The sequence below is a fragment of the Tachypleus tridentatus genome, chromosome 13 (assembly GCF_004210375.1).
Source record: "Tachypleus tridentatus isolate NWPU-2018 chromosome 13, ASM421037v1, whole genome shotgun sequence".
Taxonomy (NCBI): domain Eukaryota; kingdom Metazoa; phylum Arthropoda; class Merostomata; order Xiphosura; family Limulidae; genus Tachypleus; species Tachypleus tridentatus.
This window is the reverse complement of record NC_134837.1, coordinates 79,225,001-79,239,590: the sequence shown is the minus strand read 5'-3', so window position 1 is coordinate 79,239,590 and position 14,590 is coordinate 79,225,001. Positions and strand designations below refer to the sequence as shown.

Sequence of the window (14,590 nt, the reverse complement as noted above, 5' to 3'; positions counted from 1 at the left end):
ATGAGGTGACTTGTTTTATTTTTGTTTATTTTTGCATAAGTCTACTCGAGGGATATCTGCGATAACCGTCCCAAATTTAGAGGTAATAGACTAGAAAGGGAAGGCAGCTAGTCAACACCATCCACTGTCATCTTTTGGGCTACGCTTTATTATCGAAAAATGGAATTATGCCGTATTACAGCGCACCCTTTTGTCTGAAAGAACAAAGATCTTCGGTGATGGGATTCGAACACACGAACTGTTAATTGCGAGTTGAGAGCCATAACCACGAGACCATGCAGATTCCCAGTGTGGTTACAGAGAAAATATTAACTTGTATCAGAGTAAACTGCTTACTACTCTATTATATCTTACTTGCTTTGGATTTTGCTAATAATATTTCTGTTAATCTTAAAGTTAATTCCGTTATTTATAGGCCTTTTTACTGTTTGTTTAAATTTTTTGCAAAGCTACACGAGGACTTTCTGTGCTAGCCGTCCCTAATCTAACATTGTAAGACTAGAGGGAAGGCAGCTAATCATCACCACCCACCACCAACTCTAGGGCTACTCTTTTGCTGACGAATAGTAGGATTGACCGTAGATTATAACGGTCCCACGGCTGAAAGAGCGAGCATGTTTGGTGTGACTCGACCCTGGGATTACGAGTTGAGTGTCTTAACCACCTGGCCATGTCGGGCGGTCTTTTGTATAGCAGTTGTAACAACTTTCCATATAAAACGTTTAAATCCAAAGGTATACAGTTGTTTTCGAAAAACAATAAAAAAGAAGAGATGATATAAAAATCACTTAGGACTACTTTTAGCTAATATATTAAAGTCAAAATTAAATACCTTTGATCGTCTGTATCTTGTTTAATCATTTACTTTACAAATTTGATCAAAACATTAACCTCCTTTTGCTAATATGACTTTTTAAATCATATTTAACGATACATTCACTCTTGTCATCTTCAATTGACAAAGGTAAATAAAACCTTTGCTTTCTTCTATTCCAGTGAACCAGCGGTAAGTTTGTGATCTGACTATGCAAAATTCAGGCTTCGAATACTCCCAATGGACAATAATTCACTTTGTAGTTTTGGGCTAAAACAACAATCTAGCCACCATTACATCTCGATCATGTTAGTAGAAGCACCAATGCTACACATTCTATCAATTCATGTATAAAGATGGGTTCACTGTGGTGAGTAAAAGTTAAACTATGAGTACCCTTCATGTATTATATCTCCTTTCTTGACGAAGAGGACCCGACATGGCCAGGTGGGTTAAGGCGTGCGACTCGTAATCTGAGGGTCATGGGTTTGCATCCCCGTCGCACCAAACATGCTCGCCTTTTCAGCTGTGGGGCGTTATAATGTTACGATCAATCCCACTATTTTGTTGGTTAAAGAGTATCCCAAGAGTTATAGTTGGGTGGTGATGACTAGCTGCTTTTCCTTCTAGTCTTTCACTGCTAAATTACAGACGGCTAGCGCAGATAGCCCTGGTATACTTTTGCGTGAAATTCAAAACAAAACAAATGATCTTCGTGAAAATGACAGGCTAAGCTTTAGTGGCTTTACAGCCCCGCTATAACAGCGGTAAGTCTACAAATTTACAACGCTAAAATCAGGGGTTGAATTCCCTCGCTATAAGAAAAACACAAAACACACAGCGGCTTTACGTTAATTATCTGCCGGAAACAAGAAATTTATTATTTGTCTATTACAGAGAAATTTCACATACCTTATTACCATAACGTTGTTTTTTTTTTACTGAAAATTTAACCTACTCAGTTATGTCAGAACTAAATTGTGAGCAACAAGGAGCATATTGTTTTGAAGACTTGTATACCAAACTGTTAGTTGTGTCTGTGCAAATCAAATTTTAGCCTATCAATGCTAGAGCAAAGGCGCACAGTTTCCGATACGAAAAATACGTTGTTATGTATTTGAATGCTTACTAAACTATTTGTGTTACATCACATGTGTATTGTAATGCAAAAGTGACATTTATACAATCGGTATTCTACAGTACACTCGTGTGTGGTTCTGTTCAATATTGCTGATAGAACTAACGACCTTAATAGCTACAGCAGTGCATGACCTTGTAACAAACATTTCCTTAAGATGATGTTCATTTTAAAACAACTAATATATTTTTGAATATAGAGCAGTATATTTGATCTACCTGATCGAACAGTAGTAACAGTATACAATTGATCGAGATAGGAACTGTATCTGTTGTAATATAACTGATCGAACAGTAGTAACGGTATACAATAGATCGATATAGGAACTGTATCTGTTGTAATATAACTGATCGAACAGTAGTAACAGTATACAATAGATCGATATAGGAACTGTATCTGTTGTAATATAACTGATCGAACATTAAAATAGATACTGAGATTTAGGTATGACATTATCATTGATCGAACTATAACATATAGAACGTACTGCAGCTACGGTTATACAACTGATCGAACAGTAAAACATACTACGAACTGTAGTTACAATTGTAAGTCGAAACCACGTTTTGAAGTTCACTACAATCCTATTATACAGAAAGTGTACATAAAATAGCTTAGTGAATTGTTATAAAAGATGAATATGCTAAATGAGTGATAAATAAGCTGTGAAATTAACTTTTGAGTGATGCCTAAAATGCATTATGTTTAACAAGCAAAATAAGCTATATTTATGCTACAATGCACACTCATGGTGTACTACAATATAAGGGTCTCAGAGCTAAACTTCGTTGTTAAGCTTAGATCGGGTATTAGTTTTCAAACTCCAAACTATTTAAATTAGGCGATATGGATGACGTGTGAGGAACATTCTGGTTGTTTTATGTTATGCAAATGAATTTTTCCTTCCAAACTAACGCACATAATCACGAGGGCTCTCCCTGTCCATTTTCACCCCTGCGGACCCCTCTAAATCATTTCTCTCTAAGATGTCGGGCCATTGTGTGCGAATAATACACCCTCCAGTATATCATCGTACGTTAGCTATTAAAGTCTTTCCCAGCGAATGGAAAAAACACTTTACTTGTAAAGTACAGACGTATGAAACTGATGTGGTTATGTAAGTATGAAACTGAGTAAATTATGCAAGTATGGAAATTGATGAATTTATGAACATACGAATATTCGATTCATCCAATCAGAATTTACTTTCTCTTTTCGTTCTTTTTTTTTTTCATTATTGCTCTAAATACATCAAAAACAGATGTGTGTGTGTAGCAAACTAGCCTCATCCAATCATGACTAGTGTATTGCAGACTTTAACAGTATTGGCTACATTATTCCTAGTAAGGGTTATACTATACCGAACGAGTAAAATAGCACTAAAGCGTGAAATCTTTTTGTTCTTTTTTTTTTTGTTTTTTCTTATGGCAAAGCCACAAAGGGCTATCTGCTAAGCCCACCGAGGGGAATCGAACCGCTGATTTTAGCGTTGTAAATCCGGAGACATACCGCTGTACTAGCAGGGGGCACGTGAAATCGAGTAATTATTAAAAACTCAAAGATGTTGGTCTGTATAAGAGAAAAAACTAATAAAATCATGCATGAGTAAGAAGTGACAATGTTTGCCATTCTGCAGTTTTCTAGGACTAAAAAGTGAAGTGCCCAACATGTTAACTTTTGAAATAAAAAGCAAAAAAAAAGGAGAGAAAAGTGACATTTACATCTATAACACACATACTGAAAACATCTAGCAGATCCGATCTATATGTCATATATATATTCACAATCTTTCTTGAAATATACAAGACTGCACAATTACATGTAGCGTAATCAGTTCATAGGTGTTAAAATTGAATAACATGTCTTTAAGAGGTTACGATTCTATAGTTTTACTGGCTTATTTAAAGAACGTATTTAGTAGATTTTCAGTATGTTTAATTCCATAAAATATAAAACTTTTACACGCACTTGGTTGACGATATTTTCGAGAAAAGGAAAGAGAGATAGTTAAAACTTAAATGTTGAAACGAGGATGTCAGAATAGAAGTCACGTGCTCGTCTTTCCACGCGTGACTGATTTAAAATACTTAATTTACAAATGAAAGTAATGGAACCAGAAATGAATAGAGTTTTGGTTGAGTATCTTGGTTGAGCTATAAATAGAAATGTCAGCATAAATAAACATTGATAGTATAGCATAAGACACACAAGGATAAGACACATAAGATATAATTATTTATAATAACATATTCACATTAACGATAACACTTATGGCATAACATAAGTCACAAAAGATAAACATTTATGGTGTATCGTAAGATAGATCACATCACGTTAAGACCAGTTAATATTTTTCTGTTCTTACCTTCAAGTTGACTTACAGATGATGCTAGGATAATTACTGAATGGTAATTATTTATATCTAAACAGAAATTTACACCACATATTTCTGGTTAGACTCGAGGTGACAACACCAGGTTTCCAAATTAGCGTTACACACACAAAAAAAAAACAATAAATAATTTGTCACTAATGAAAATTTCTATTAAAGCAGTAAATGGTACAGACCTTTGATATTTTATTGATTAATATGAATGTTAACTACAAATTTTTAACTTCGGTTTCACTTGCACGGTATCCTAGGAGACAGACCGAGATAAAATGTGTAAAAATAACTACCCAGATTAGAGTACAATAAATAATACATCACGGTTATCGTATCTTTGTAAAACCCTTGACGTGTTGATATGGATTCTTGTTTATTTTGTTTTTTAATCACATTTGTATTTTCTGTACATATAATTAAAATAAAGACCTTTATTGAATATCTATCATAGGTAACAGAAATATATCCCCGCAAAACGTCACCACAAAACTTTCTTTCGAGTAGCATCTTTTGAGGACTAACTGTGTGCACACTGATTGGAACGATCTATGAAACTATCTTTTGATTGGACGGGATGTGGAAATAATACGTGACAAAGCAAAGTTTGTAATAGTGAAAAAAAAACAACAACAAAAGAAACTAACGTGCTTTAACTATTCACGGAGCTCAAATAAAATGGTTCAGTCAAATCATCCAGCTAGTGGGAGCAACCATCTGTCAAATCCTGCATTTCGACGGATGTAGTTTCCGTTCTCACGTGGACACGTGCCTGTTGTTCGTAACTCGCAGCAGCTGATGGGTTCTCGTGACGTAATAATTAGGCGGAATGCCTGTATAAGAGAAGGGACACAGAATTGTTTCAAACCTGTGTAGTAATGTTCGCGTGTGATCTATGCATTTCCGCTCGACACGGACGGGATTTTAGGCCTGTGTCCTTGGAAATCTCAACGTTACGTGTATCTGTTTGCATGTGTCCCTTGCTCATATACCGCAGGTGAGGAAGGTGTAAAACATCTATTCAAAGGTGCATTAAGTTGATTGAACAGTTTTTTTTTATTCGCTTTCCCAATACTACACACAATACTCACGTGAGAAAACAGTAACGTTTACAATCACATCAAAGAGAAATAAAAATAGAGGGTGTATGTGGTCCTTTCCGTAGCTATGTGACTTAACCTTTTACTGTTTATCGTGCATACGTAAGAACAGCAAGTTATAACCGTACAATATTTTAATAATTTCATACAGTATAACTAAATTACACATTAATATAATACTGAAGTGAAAATATCGCACTACATACGTTAACTAGAACATTTACCGCTTAATAGCGGGGAAAAAAAGAATTTACATTTCAAACTAATTGCTCGAAAAAATGTATGAAAGCAGAAAATATTCGTAAGAAAATCTATTTATTAAGCTTTTTAATACTGGGGCACTCAGTTTAACATAAGGTTCCATTTAACAGAATAGCGTATATTCTACCAAAGTAAATAATCAGTTCTTAATCTTCTCATGCGTATATGTACGCACCATATTTTGTTAGGGCGCAGGTTAGCGTTGTGGCACAACTGTGGATTCTGGAGATGGTGAGCCGGGTTAAAATATGTGCGACGCACGAAAAAATGTCTCCACTTCTTGTTATAAGAGCGACAGTCAGTCTTTCAGCGTGGATGATTGGTGGTAGACTACTTTTCTTTGCAAGATTTTGGACGGCGACAGACAGCCTTGGTATTTTTGCTATAAATACAAAATGTTAATATTAAAATAATGTACGTTGTCTGAGTTGCATGCCCCTGTTCAAATCTCACACTTTCAATGCTGTATATACGTCATATGTATTACTCCTCACTGCTACTGCGTCTGTGTAGTTCTAGGAATTTGATAAATCACTTTGTTGTAGTAATAATCACTATAGGAATCATCCACATCTACACTGCTAGTTGCCTAGCAACGCAATTCAAAATAAAAGTGAAATATGTGCATGGTTGTACGATATATATGTATAGACTTAGAACTGAGGAATAAAGTTATTTACATCAGTTATACAGAAAAACAGCATTTTATGTATAGACTTAGAACTGAGGAATAAAGTTATTTACATCAGTTATACAGAAAAACAGCATTTTATGTATAGACTTAGAACTGAGGAATAAAGTTATTTACATCAGTTATACAGAAAAACAGCAGTTTATATATAGACTTAGAACTGAGGAATAAAGTTATTTACATCAGTTATACAGAAAAACAGCATTTCCAACTATTATAAAGCAAAAAATAAACTTTTGATTTGCAAATAATAACGTTTTTAGTCTAACCACTTCCCAGTCTCTAATTATTATTCTCACAACTTAAATGTAACACTTCGAATCTAAGCTTGAGTCCTGTACGCATGCCACATACACACAGTTGTTTAGTGAATACTTGGAAGTATTAGCAAGAACAGTTTTGAATCTTGGTTAATTTTTTATCATGCTTATTTGAGGTATAACGTGGCCCAGTGTAAGAATGCAACTCGTTATATCTTTATGTAACAGTTGCTGACAAACGTTTATTCTTACATTCGACTATCCTACCAGTTATTGACAAACTTTTCTTCTTACGTTTAATTATGCCACCTTTTATTGACAAACGTTTATTCTTATGTTCATCTGTCTCGTCTTAGTTTTCATACTCTAAAACCTTTAAAAACTCTCTTTAACGTACATCTTATGGGACGGGTATATTTCGATACGTCTCTACATAAAATGTGTTTATTTAGACTTTTATTTCTTTAAATACTTAAAAGTGTTGAACATATCATAAAATAAAAACCTAATTCTGTTTATTAAATCCTCCATGTATTAAAGCTTGGGAGGGTATACAGCAGTTAGTTTGTAAAGAAGCTTCGTCTCCCGCAGTCTCGCCGAGAACGAGAAATGGTGGGGGTGAGAGGTTTTTATAAACCAAACCACATCTTGTTAACTTTTATTACACGACATGTTATATCATTAGTCTTAACCTAGAACCTAAGTGGTTTGATAGTCTTCATAGTGTTTGTATTAGTTTTATGGACCTAATAACTTAATTGAAACAATTTTGTTGGCTAATGATAGAGAAGGCACCCCCTCGTGACCAGAACTAACCCCTCGTTGTCCAAGTTACTAGGGTGAAGTTATGAACCGAATAATGATAAAGGGAGTCAACTGAACGTATTTAGGATCTCTGCTCAGTGCCGTTGTTGCTAATTGAGTCCCCATAAGCCTTCCTGTGGTAGCAGTTACCGTCATGCTTAAAAGCTATTACTAATCACAGGCTACTGCTTTACTCGAGCTTTACCAGTGTACTCGTGCTGTTCAGACCTGTTTGTTCACCTGTATATTTGCGTGTTCACATGGTTTCCTGTGGGCGCGTTTTCTAGAAGTTTTGTTGAATTTTGACGAAGCATATCTAATTGGTCTCGACATCATTGGAACTTCCTAAAAGGCTTGTTGAGTAAACATTCTTTTTCGTGTTTTTCAGAAACCCCTGCTTCAGTATTATTAGTATTTTTGTAAAATTACATATCACGAGAAACAAAAAGAATATATTATATTTTGTAATAAGTTATCGTAATTCCATATGATAACCACCACCTATAGGCATGGCAACAAAGTAACCTCCTTTAGTTAAATATTTCGTATATTTTAACTCCAGTTTAAAGTGACACCTTGTGGTCCACAGTGCATTATTATTCTCTCTCTTTTTCTTGTGCAATGGGAAGTATTTATTTTCTAAATTACAATAATGATAATGTGTGGAAAGAGTGTTTATAAAATGATTGGCCAGTTGCATTTTTAAACCCGGTAGCTGTAATTTCAATGCGGAAAGTGCGTTAGTACATAAAAACACGGAACATTTGTTGTAAGAAGCAGACTTATTAATACTTTAATATGTATTTTACGACAAAGTTTCTTATTTTTTAATGAATTAAAATAACATTGTAAATGTTCTAGTTATTCAGTCGTTAGAAATCAAGGGTAGCTAACAGTTTTTTTGGCCTTCTAGTGGCTCATAGAGAAGTCTGAAGCTTTTAACACGAAGAATGGTATTTCGATATCCGTGATGGGCACAACACAGATTGGTCATTGTGCATCTGTGCACGTAACAATAAACAATCTTTTTTGCTTTTGTGGTGTGGCTATAAGAGATGTTTTAACTCCTGAGTTATGCATATTCACATGCACACTAAACGTACATTAAAAGTACTCGTTGAGAATGAAACTAGACATATATGAATATATAGAGAAGTTTAAAATCGATAGAAGTTTACTCCTGAATCTAGCAGCTACACACGTATACCCAATGAATTATTACTACTCTAACTTTGTTAAATAAATAGCGGTTAAACCTTTTTTTATACATTTAAAACTATAAATACATCATAAGAAAATTTGTATTATTTATTGATTTAAGAAGCGCATTCGATAATTTAAATCATAAAGTACTTAATGGGTATAAGATGTAAGTTATGTAAATGGTTTATTGATTATTTAAGTAACAGTGTAGCAGTAACGAAAACAGAAAGTATAAACACTGTATGAAGTATGACGTCAGAAAGTATAAACACTGTATGAAGTATGACGTCAGAAAGTACAAACACCGCATGAAATATGACGTCCCACACGATTCCATTCTGGGTCCATTACTGTTTAATTTGTATGTTAATGATTTGGCAAACGTAGGCCTAAAGAGTATATCTCAATACGCATATGATACAGCTTTATGTACAGCTCATAAAGATGTGAAATGTGGCAAATAAATCTTACAAATGTACTTTGATAAAGTAATGCTCAAGTTAAATGTAAGTGAAATCTATGTAAACATATACAAAGTTAAAACCATTATAAATCACAAGCCACGATAGGTAATAATGACATTTTTTTTAAAGTCGTGCAGCAGTGTGTATAGTAATTGGATATATATTGAGAAAGAAATTCTGATAACTGAGCGTATTAGCTGTAATTAGTTGTTGCCTAAACATTTCACCTGATACAGTTCTTTTGTTGTCGTATTGAGTTTGTAATATCTGAAGATTTCCGCTATATTTCTTTGAGTGATAAACTTAATAGCTCAACTTTTCAGATCAGTCACTTAGAAAAATGTGACGTAATATCGAGACATAAACAGGACATCAGTGAAGGCGGGGTAATGTGACGTAATATCGAGATATAAACAGGACATCAGTGAAGGCGGGGTAATCGGACGTAATATCGAGACATAAACAGGACATCAGTGAAGGCGGGGTAATCGGACGTAATATCGAGACATAAACAGGACATCAGTGAAGGCGGGGTAATCGCATGTATAAATAATACATTTTTCGAATTATTTAACGTTCTTTTAATGTTATTATTTATTCAACTCACAACTTTAGAACAGAAAATTAAAAAGTTAAAAAAGGTGTTTTGTATCTATTTACACGCGTGTTCCTAGCATGTCTTTCAAAGCTTATATTTAATAAATATACGCCAAATTTATTTATAAAATTATAGGCCCTTTTAAATATAAAAAGGTATTCAATGTTTTCCAAAAACTGTTTTAAGCTTTTTGTTCTGTTTCAGTGCTGGTAAACTAACTATATTAGCGGAACTGTGCTGAAAGTAAATAATATCATACGTTATTGAAACACGCCACCTATAAGACGAAGATCCTGTTATTAGAGCCACAAGGTCATATCGCACAAAGCCACTAAATCAGTTAATATATTTCAATTATTGACTCGTGCAGGTCTTCACGCTCTTTCTGTGTGTTGCTAACTTTTTTTATTAATTCAGATTTTATTTTCAAACAAAGGTTTAGGTCGATAGGTCTCGCAGTTCTAACGCGAGAGTTAAACCTCTTTTTCCCATTTGTATTCTATATGCATATCTTCCATGGTAAGGACTACAACAACTTTTTAACTTAAGCGCTAATGAGTTAGGGAATTACTGACGACCCCCTCAAGGTGACCTTCGTCGTGATCCTTCATCACACACACATCCCTCTCCCCAGTCTTGTCATTTAAATCCTAAGGTTGGCATGTAAGATTCAGGTCAAATAGGTCATCATAACATATTGTGAACGGTTCGCTACATAGGTGGCATAAGCAACGTTTATGATTGTTGTTGTTTTTTTCATTCCTGATTTAATGCTGGGTGTCCAAAGGATTTATGCTTGCTGCTGTCTAGCTAGTTTTTCGATTTTATATAGTAAACTAAGGATATTTAGAGATTGAATCGCTAGTAGTGGTGCAAAACTGTTGCTATTATTATTGTCCCTTATCTATACACACATATGTAATGGACAAAAACTAACTCTAAAAAAACTAACAAAACTAACTCTAAAAAACTAACAAAAACTAACTAACTTCCCACAACATACTAGTGCTATAATCCTAAGAAATTTTAGGGCTTAACCTCATGGAAAGTATTTGGTATAAAGGTTTATCATGTAATGATATAGATTCTAGTGAAATACTTTAATAACACACACTTTATGAGCAAAACTAATACACACCTGATTAAAATAAATAATACTACTAATAAAAAACAGGTTATATACTTTTCAAGGTATATATTGACATTAACATGTTTTTCATTGTTGATAAGACTGCCGATAATGTTTTCACGTGACGTTTCAATTTTATAAATCCGACATTATTTTGTAAGATATAAATTATTTTCTTGTGGCGTAGCTGAAGAAGTAAAGTGAATCCAAACTCTTTCGGGTTATTGAACTTCTGGTAATGATTTTCACCTACACAAATTTTCACACTATACGGGTTTTAACTGTTGAATTATGCTTACAATGAAAGGTTGTCAATCAGAACTAGTAATGTAGTGTGATCAAATAATTCATAGAACTTTTTACTACCAGGTAATGTGGTGTGATCAAATACTTTATAGCTCTGTTCACAAGCAGTTAATGTGGTGTGATCGACTACTTCGTAGATATGTTCACAAGCAGTTAATGTGGTGAGATCAACTACTTCATAGATCTTTTCACCAGCAGGTAACGTGGTGTGATCAACTACTTCAAAGATCTCTTCACCAGCAGGTAATGTGATGTGATCAAATGCTTCATAGCTTTGTTCATCAGCAGATAATTTGATGTGATAAGATACTTCATAGCTCTGTTCTCCAGCAGGTAATGTAGCGTGATCAACTACTTCATTGCTCTGTTCACCAGCAGGTGAGGTGGTGTCATAAGATACTTCTTAGTTGTGTTGGTGCTATGACTGTGGTGTAGTCACGTGTGCTTATAACCTGTTCACCAGGATGTAGTCACGTGTACTTATAACCTGTTCACCAGGATGTAGTCACGTGTACTTATAACCTGTTCACCACGATGTAGTCTGTTGTATTCACACGTATTAGTAACTTGTTCACCAACAGGTAATATGACGCAGTCACACGTATTTATAACCTGCTCACCAACAGATAATATGCGGCACTCGAATGTACTGATAACCTGTTCATCAGCAGATAGTGTGGTGTATTTTGTCCTTTAGTTCTATTCATCATTATAAAATAAAAAGTTTGGTCACTTGTCAGATACCACTATATAGCGATGGTCATCAACAGGTAATATGACTTGGTTACTAAGCGCATTATGTTTCGTGGTCAAATTTCAAGCAATCCTGCTGCCCGGTTTATAAGCAATGACTAGTGGTTGCTGTCATAGTCTTCTAGACTTTTTCATATTTTCCATTTCCTTACGCATTCGGAATCAAAGTATTTTTGGTATGATTTGTTTGTTTTGAATTTCGCACAAAGCTACACGAGGGCTATCTGCGCTAACCGTCCCTAATTTAACAGTGTAAGACTAGAGGGAAGGCAGCTAGTCATCACCACCCACCGCCAACTTTTGGGCTACTCTTTTACCAACAAATAGTTAGATTCATCGTCACATTATAAAGCCCCCACGGCTGAAAGGGGCAAGCATGTCTGGTTATCCAAGTTGAAGTGTGTTCAAATACATATATGTTATTTAGTATAAGGTAACAAATAACAGTACATCTATATTCTACTTTTGTAAATAAGCAATTCTTTCAATAAACTATATGATCCTCCTGGCACCTCGAACGAAAACTTTGTGAGAACCAATTTCAGAACTGTGAAAGAATTGTCCCCCACTGGGACAGCGGTCAGTCTTCAGACTTACAATGCTAAAATCAGGAATTCTATTCCCCTCGGTGGACAAAGCAGATAGTCCAACGTGGTTTTGCTATAAGAGATAATTAATATTCCTTTGGATCATTTTCACAGTTTAATAAACAAAATCATGAGATAGAGTTAGATAAGTATCAATATTCTATATTTAACTTTCCTATTGATAAAAATTATTGTCGCAGTTTCGTCATAATAAAAAAGAAAAATAGAAATGTTATCTTCACAGATTTAAGTAATTTTTTTTAGGAGATAAGAACCCTCATATTTTAGGGAATATATGATAAACTACAAACACAAAATCTGACCTTTACAATTTGTACATACCACCCTCAGATAATATTTTATCCAGTAGCAGTACTTAAACGCACATTGTTAAGCCTAATGTAGAAAGGGTCTCTAATTAAATCGCGAGATTATATGACGCAAAAATTCCTGTAGTCTTCCATTAATGATATTATCGCACTAAAAATTTATTTGCTTATTATCCAGGAAGTTAACAAATAGATTAAAAGTAGTGCTCGCTGTAGAAAAACAACAAAAAACGTTGAACTTTACTGGTGACCGATGGTTTTTAGTTTCGAGAGGTTTGTATAAGACAGAATCACTTAATTAGCAGTAATGTGAGATTAGTCATTGTTAAAGCAGCACAACCCGTAATGATGTGACACTGGTCAGTTATTAGAAGACATTGCTCATTGTTCTCAGTGATGTGAGACAGATCATTGTTAGAACAGCACAACCTGCAGTGATGTGACACTGGTCACTGTGAGAAAAGCATAGTCCACAGTGATGTGAGACAGATAATTGTTAGAACAGCACAATCAGCAGTGAAACACATCATCGTTAGAGCAAAACAAGCCGCAATACAAGCCCTAGAGTTGCTTTGCCGTTCAGCTGTGTTCTTGTTTGTTTGAATTTCGCGCAAAGCTACACGAGGGCTATCTGCGCTAGCCATCTTTAATTTAGCAGTGTAAGACTAGAGGGAAGGCAGCTAGTTATCACCAACCACCGCCAACTCTTGGGCTACTCTTTTACCAACGAATAGTGGGATTGACCGTAACTTTATAACGACCCCACGGCTGAAAGGGCGAGCATGTTTGGTGCGACCGGAATTCGAACCGGCGACCCTCGGATTACGAGTCAAACGCCATAACACGCTTGGTCATGCCGAACCTCAGCTGTTTTCTAAAAAAGTACACTCTGTTGGCTCAGTCATGATTTTAGATATGGTGTGTAGAGTTAAGCAGTAAATGGAGTGAACATTTCTGTTAGTTGATAATTTTACTCTTCGATAGGAAATTTTACAACAGAAAATAAGTATTATTTAAAAACCCATCCTATCCTTTTAATTCTTTTTTTCTTAATTTCAAACAATATCTAAAATGCTTGTTCTAAAATCTCTTTAAACATAATTATTCACTTAACATTTAATAAATTACATATTTATTAACTAAAATTCTCAACGTGTCTAGAGATTAGCATGCCCGATCTACAAGTGCGATGATTCATGGTTCACGCATTTTTGCCTTAAAAGCACACTCTGCAGGCCCGGCATGGCCAAACGTGTTAAGGCGTGTGACTCGTAATCTGAGGGTCGCAGTTCGCATCCCCGTTGCGCCAAACATGCTCGCCCTTTCAGCCGTAGGGGCATTATAATGTGACGGTCAATCCAACTCTTCGTTGGTAAGAGAGTAGCCAAAGAGTTGGCGGTGGGTGGTGATAACTATCTGCCTTCCCTCTAGTTTTACACTGCTAAATTAGGGACGGCTAGCACAGATAGCCCTCGAGTAGCTTTGTGCGAAATTCAAAAACAAGCAAGCACACTCTGCACTTTGGTGTTTTGATGGTGAATAGTAGTAGATAGATTTGAAATTAGGCCTGGCTATTCGCAGATAGCCCTTACGTAGCTTTGCGTTAATGTCTGTAACAAATAAAAATAATAACAAAATCATATGATTGTACTTATATTTAATAGAATGTTATAATGCTATTTATCCAGAAACATTTATAGGTTAGTTTTCAAGAATTTAAGTTTTACTTGCTTATCAGCTGTGAGTTTTTAATTAGCAGAGACTAAAGCT

The 14,590-nt window shown here is 35.0% G+C and overlaps 1 protein-coding gene and 1 long non-coding RNA gene across 6 annotated transcripts in view; one reads left to right on the top strand and one right to left on the bottom strand.

Annotated features, from left to right (window-relative positions):
* LOC143237895 (uncharacterized) overlaps window positions 1-14,590 on the top strand; it is a 199,689-nt gene that overhangs the window by 104,298 nt on the left and 80,801 nt on the right. The window lies entirely within an intron of this gene.
* Window positions 1-14,590, bottom strand: part of LOC143237893 (uncharacterized) — an 89,488-nt gene that overhangs the window by 35,556 nt on the left and 39,342 nt on the right. For all 4 annotated transcript variants that reach the window (XR_013020316.1, XM_076477609.1, XM_076477608.1 and 1 more), the window contains exon 4: window positions 5,872-6,078. Coding sequence is in view for 3 of the 4 variants with exons in the window: in XM_076477609.1 (XP_076333724.1) it covers window positions 5,872-6,078 (207 nt within the window). In the remaining variant the exon portion in view is untranslated. The remainder of the gene's footprint in view (window positions 1-5,871; window positions 6,079-14,590) is intronic.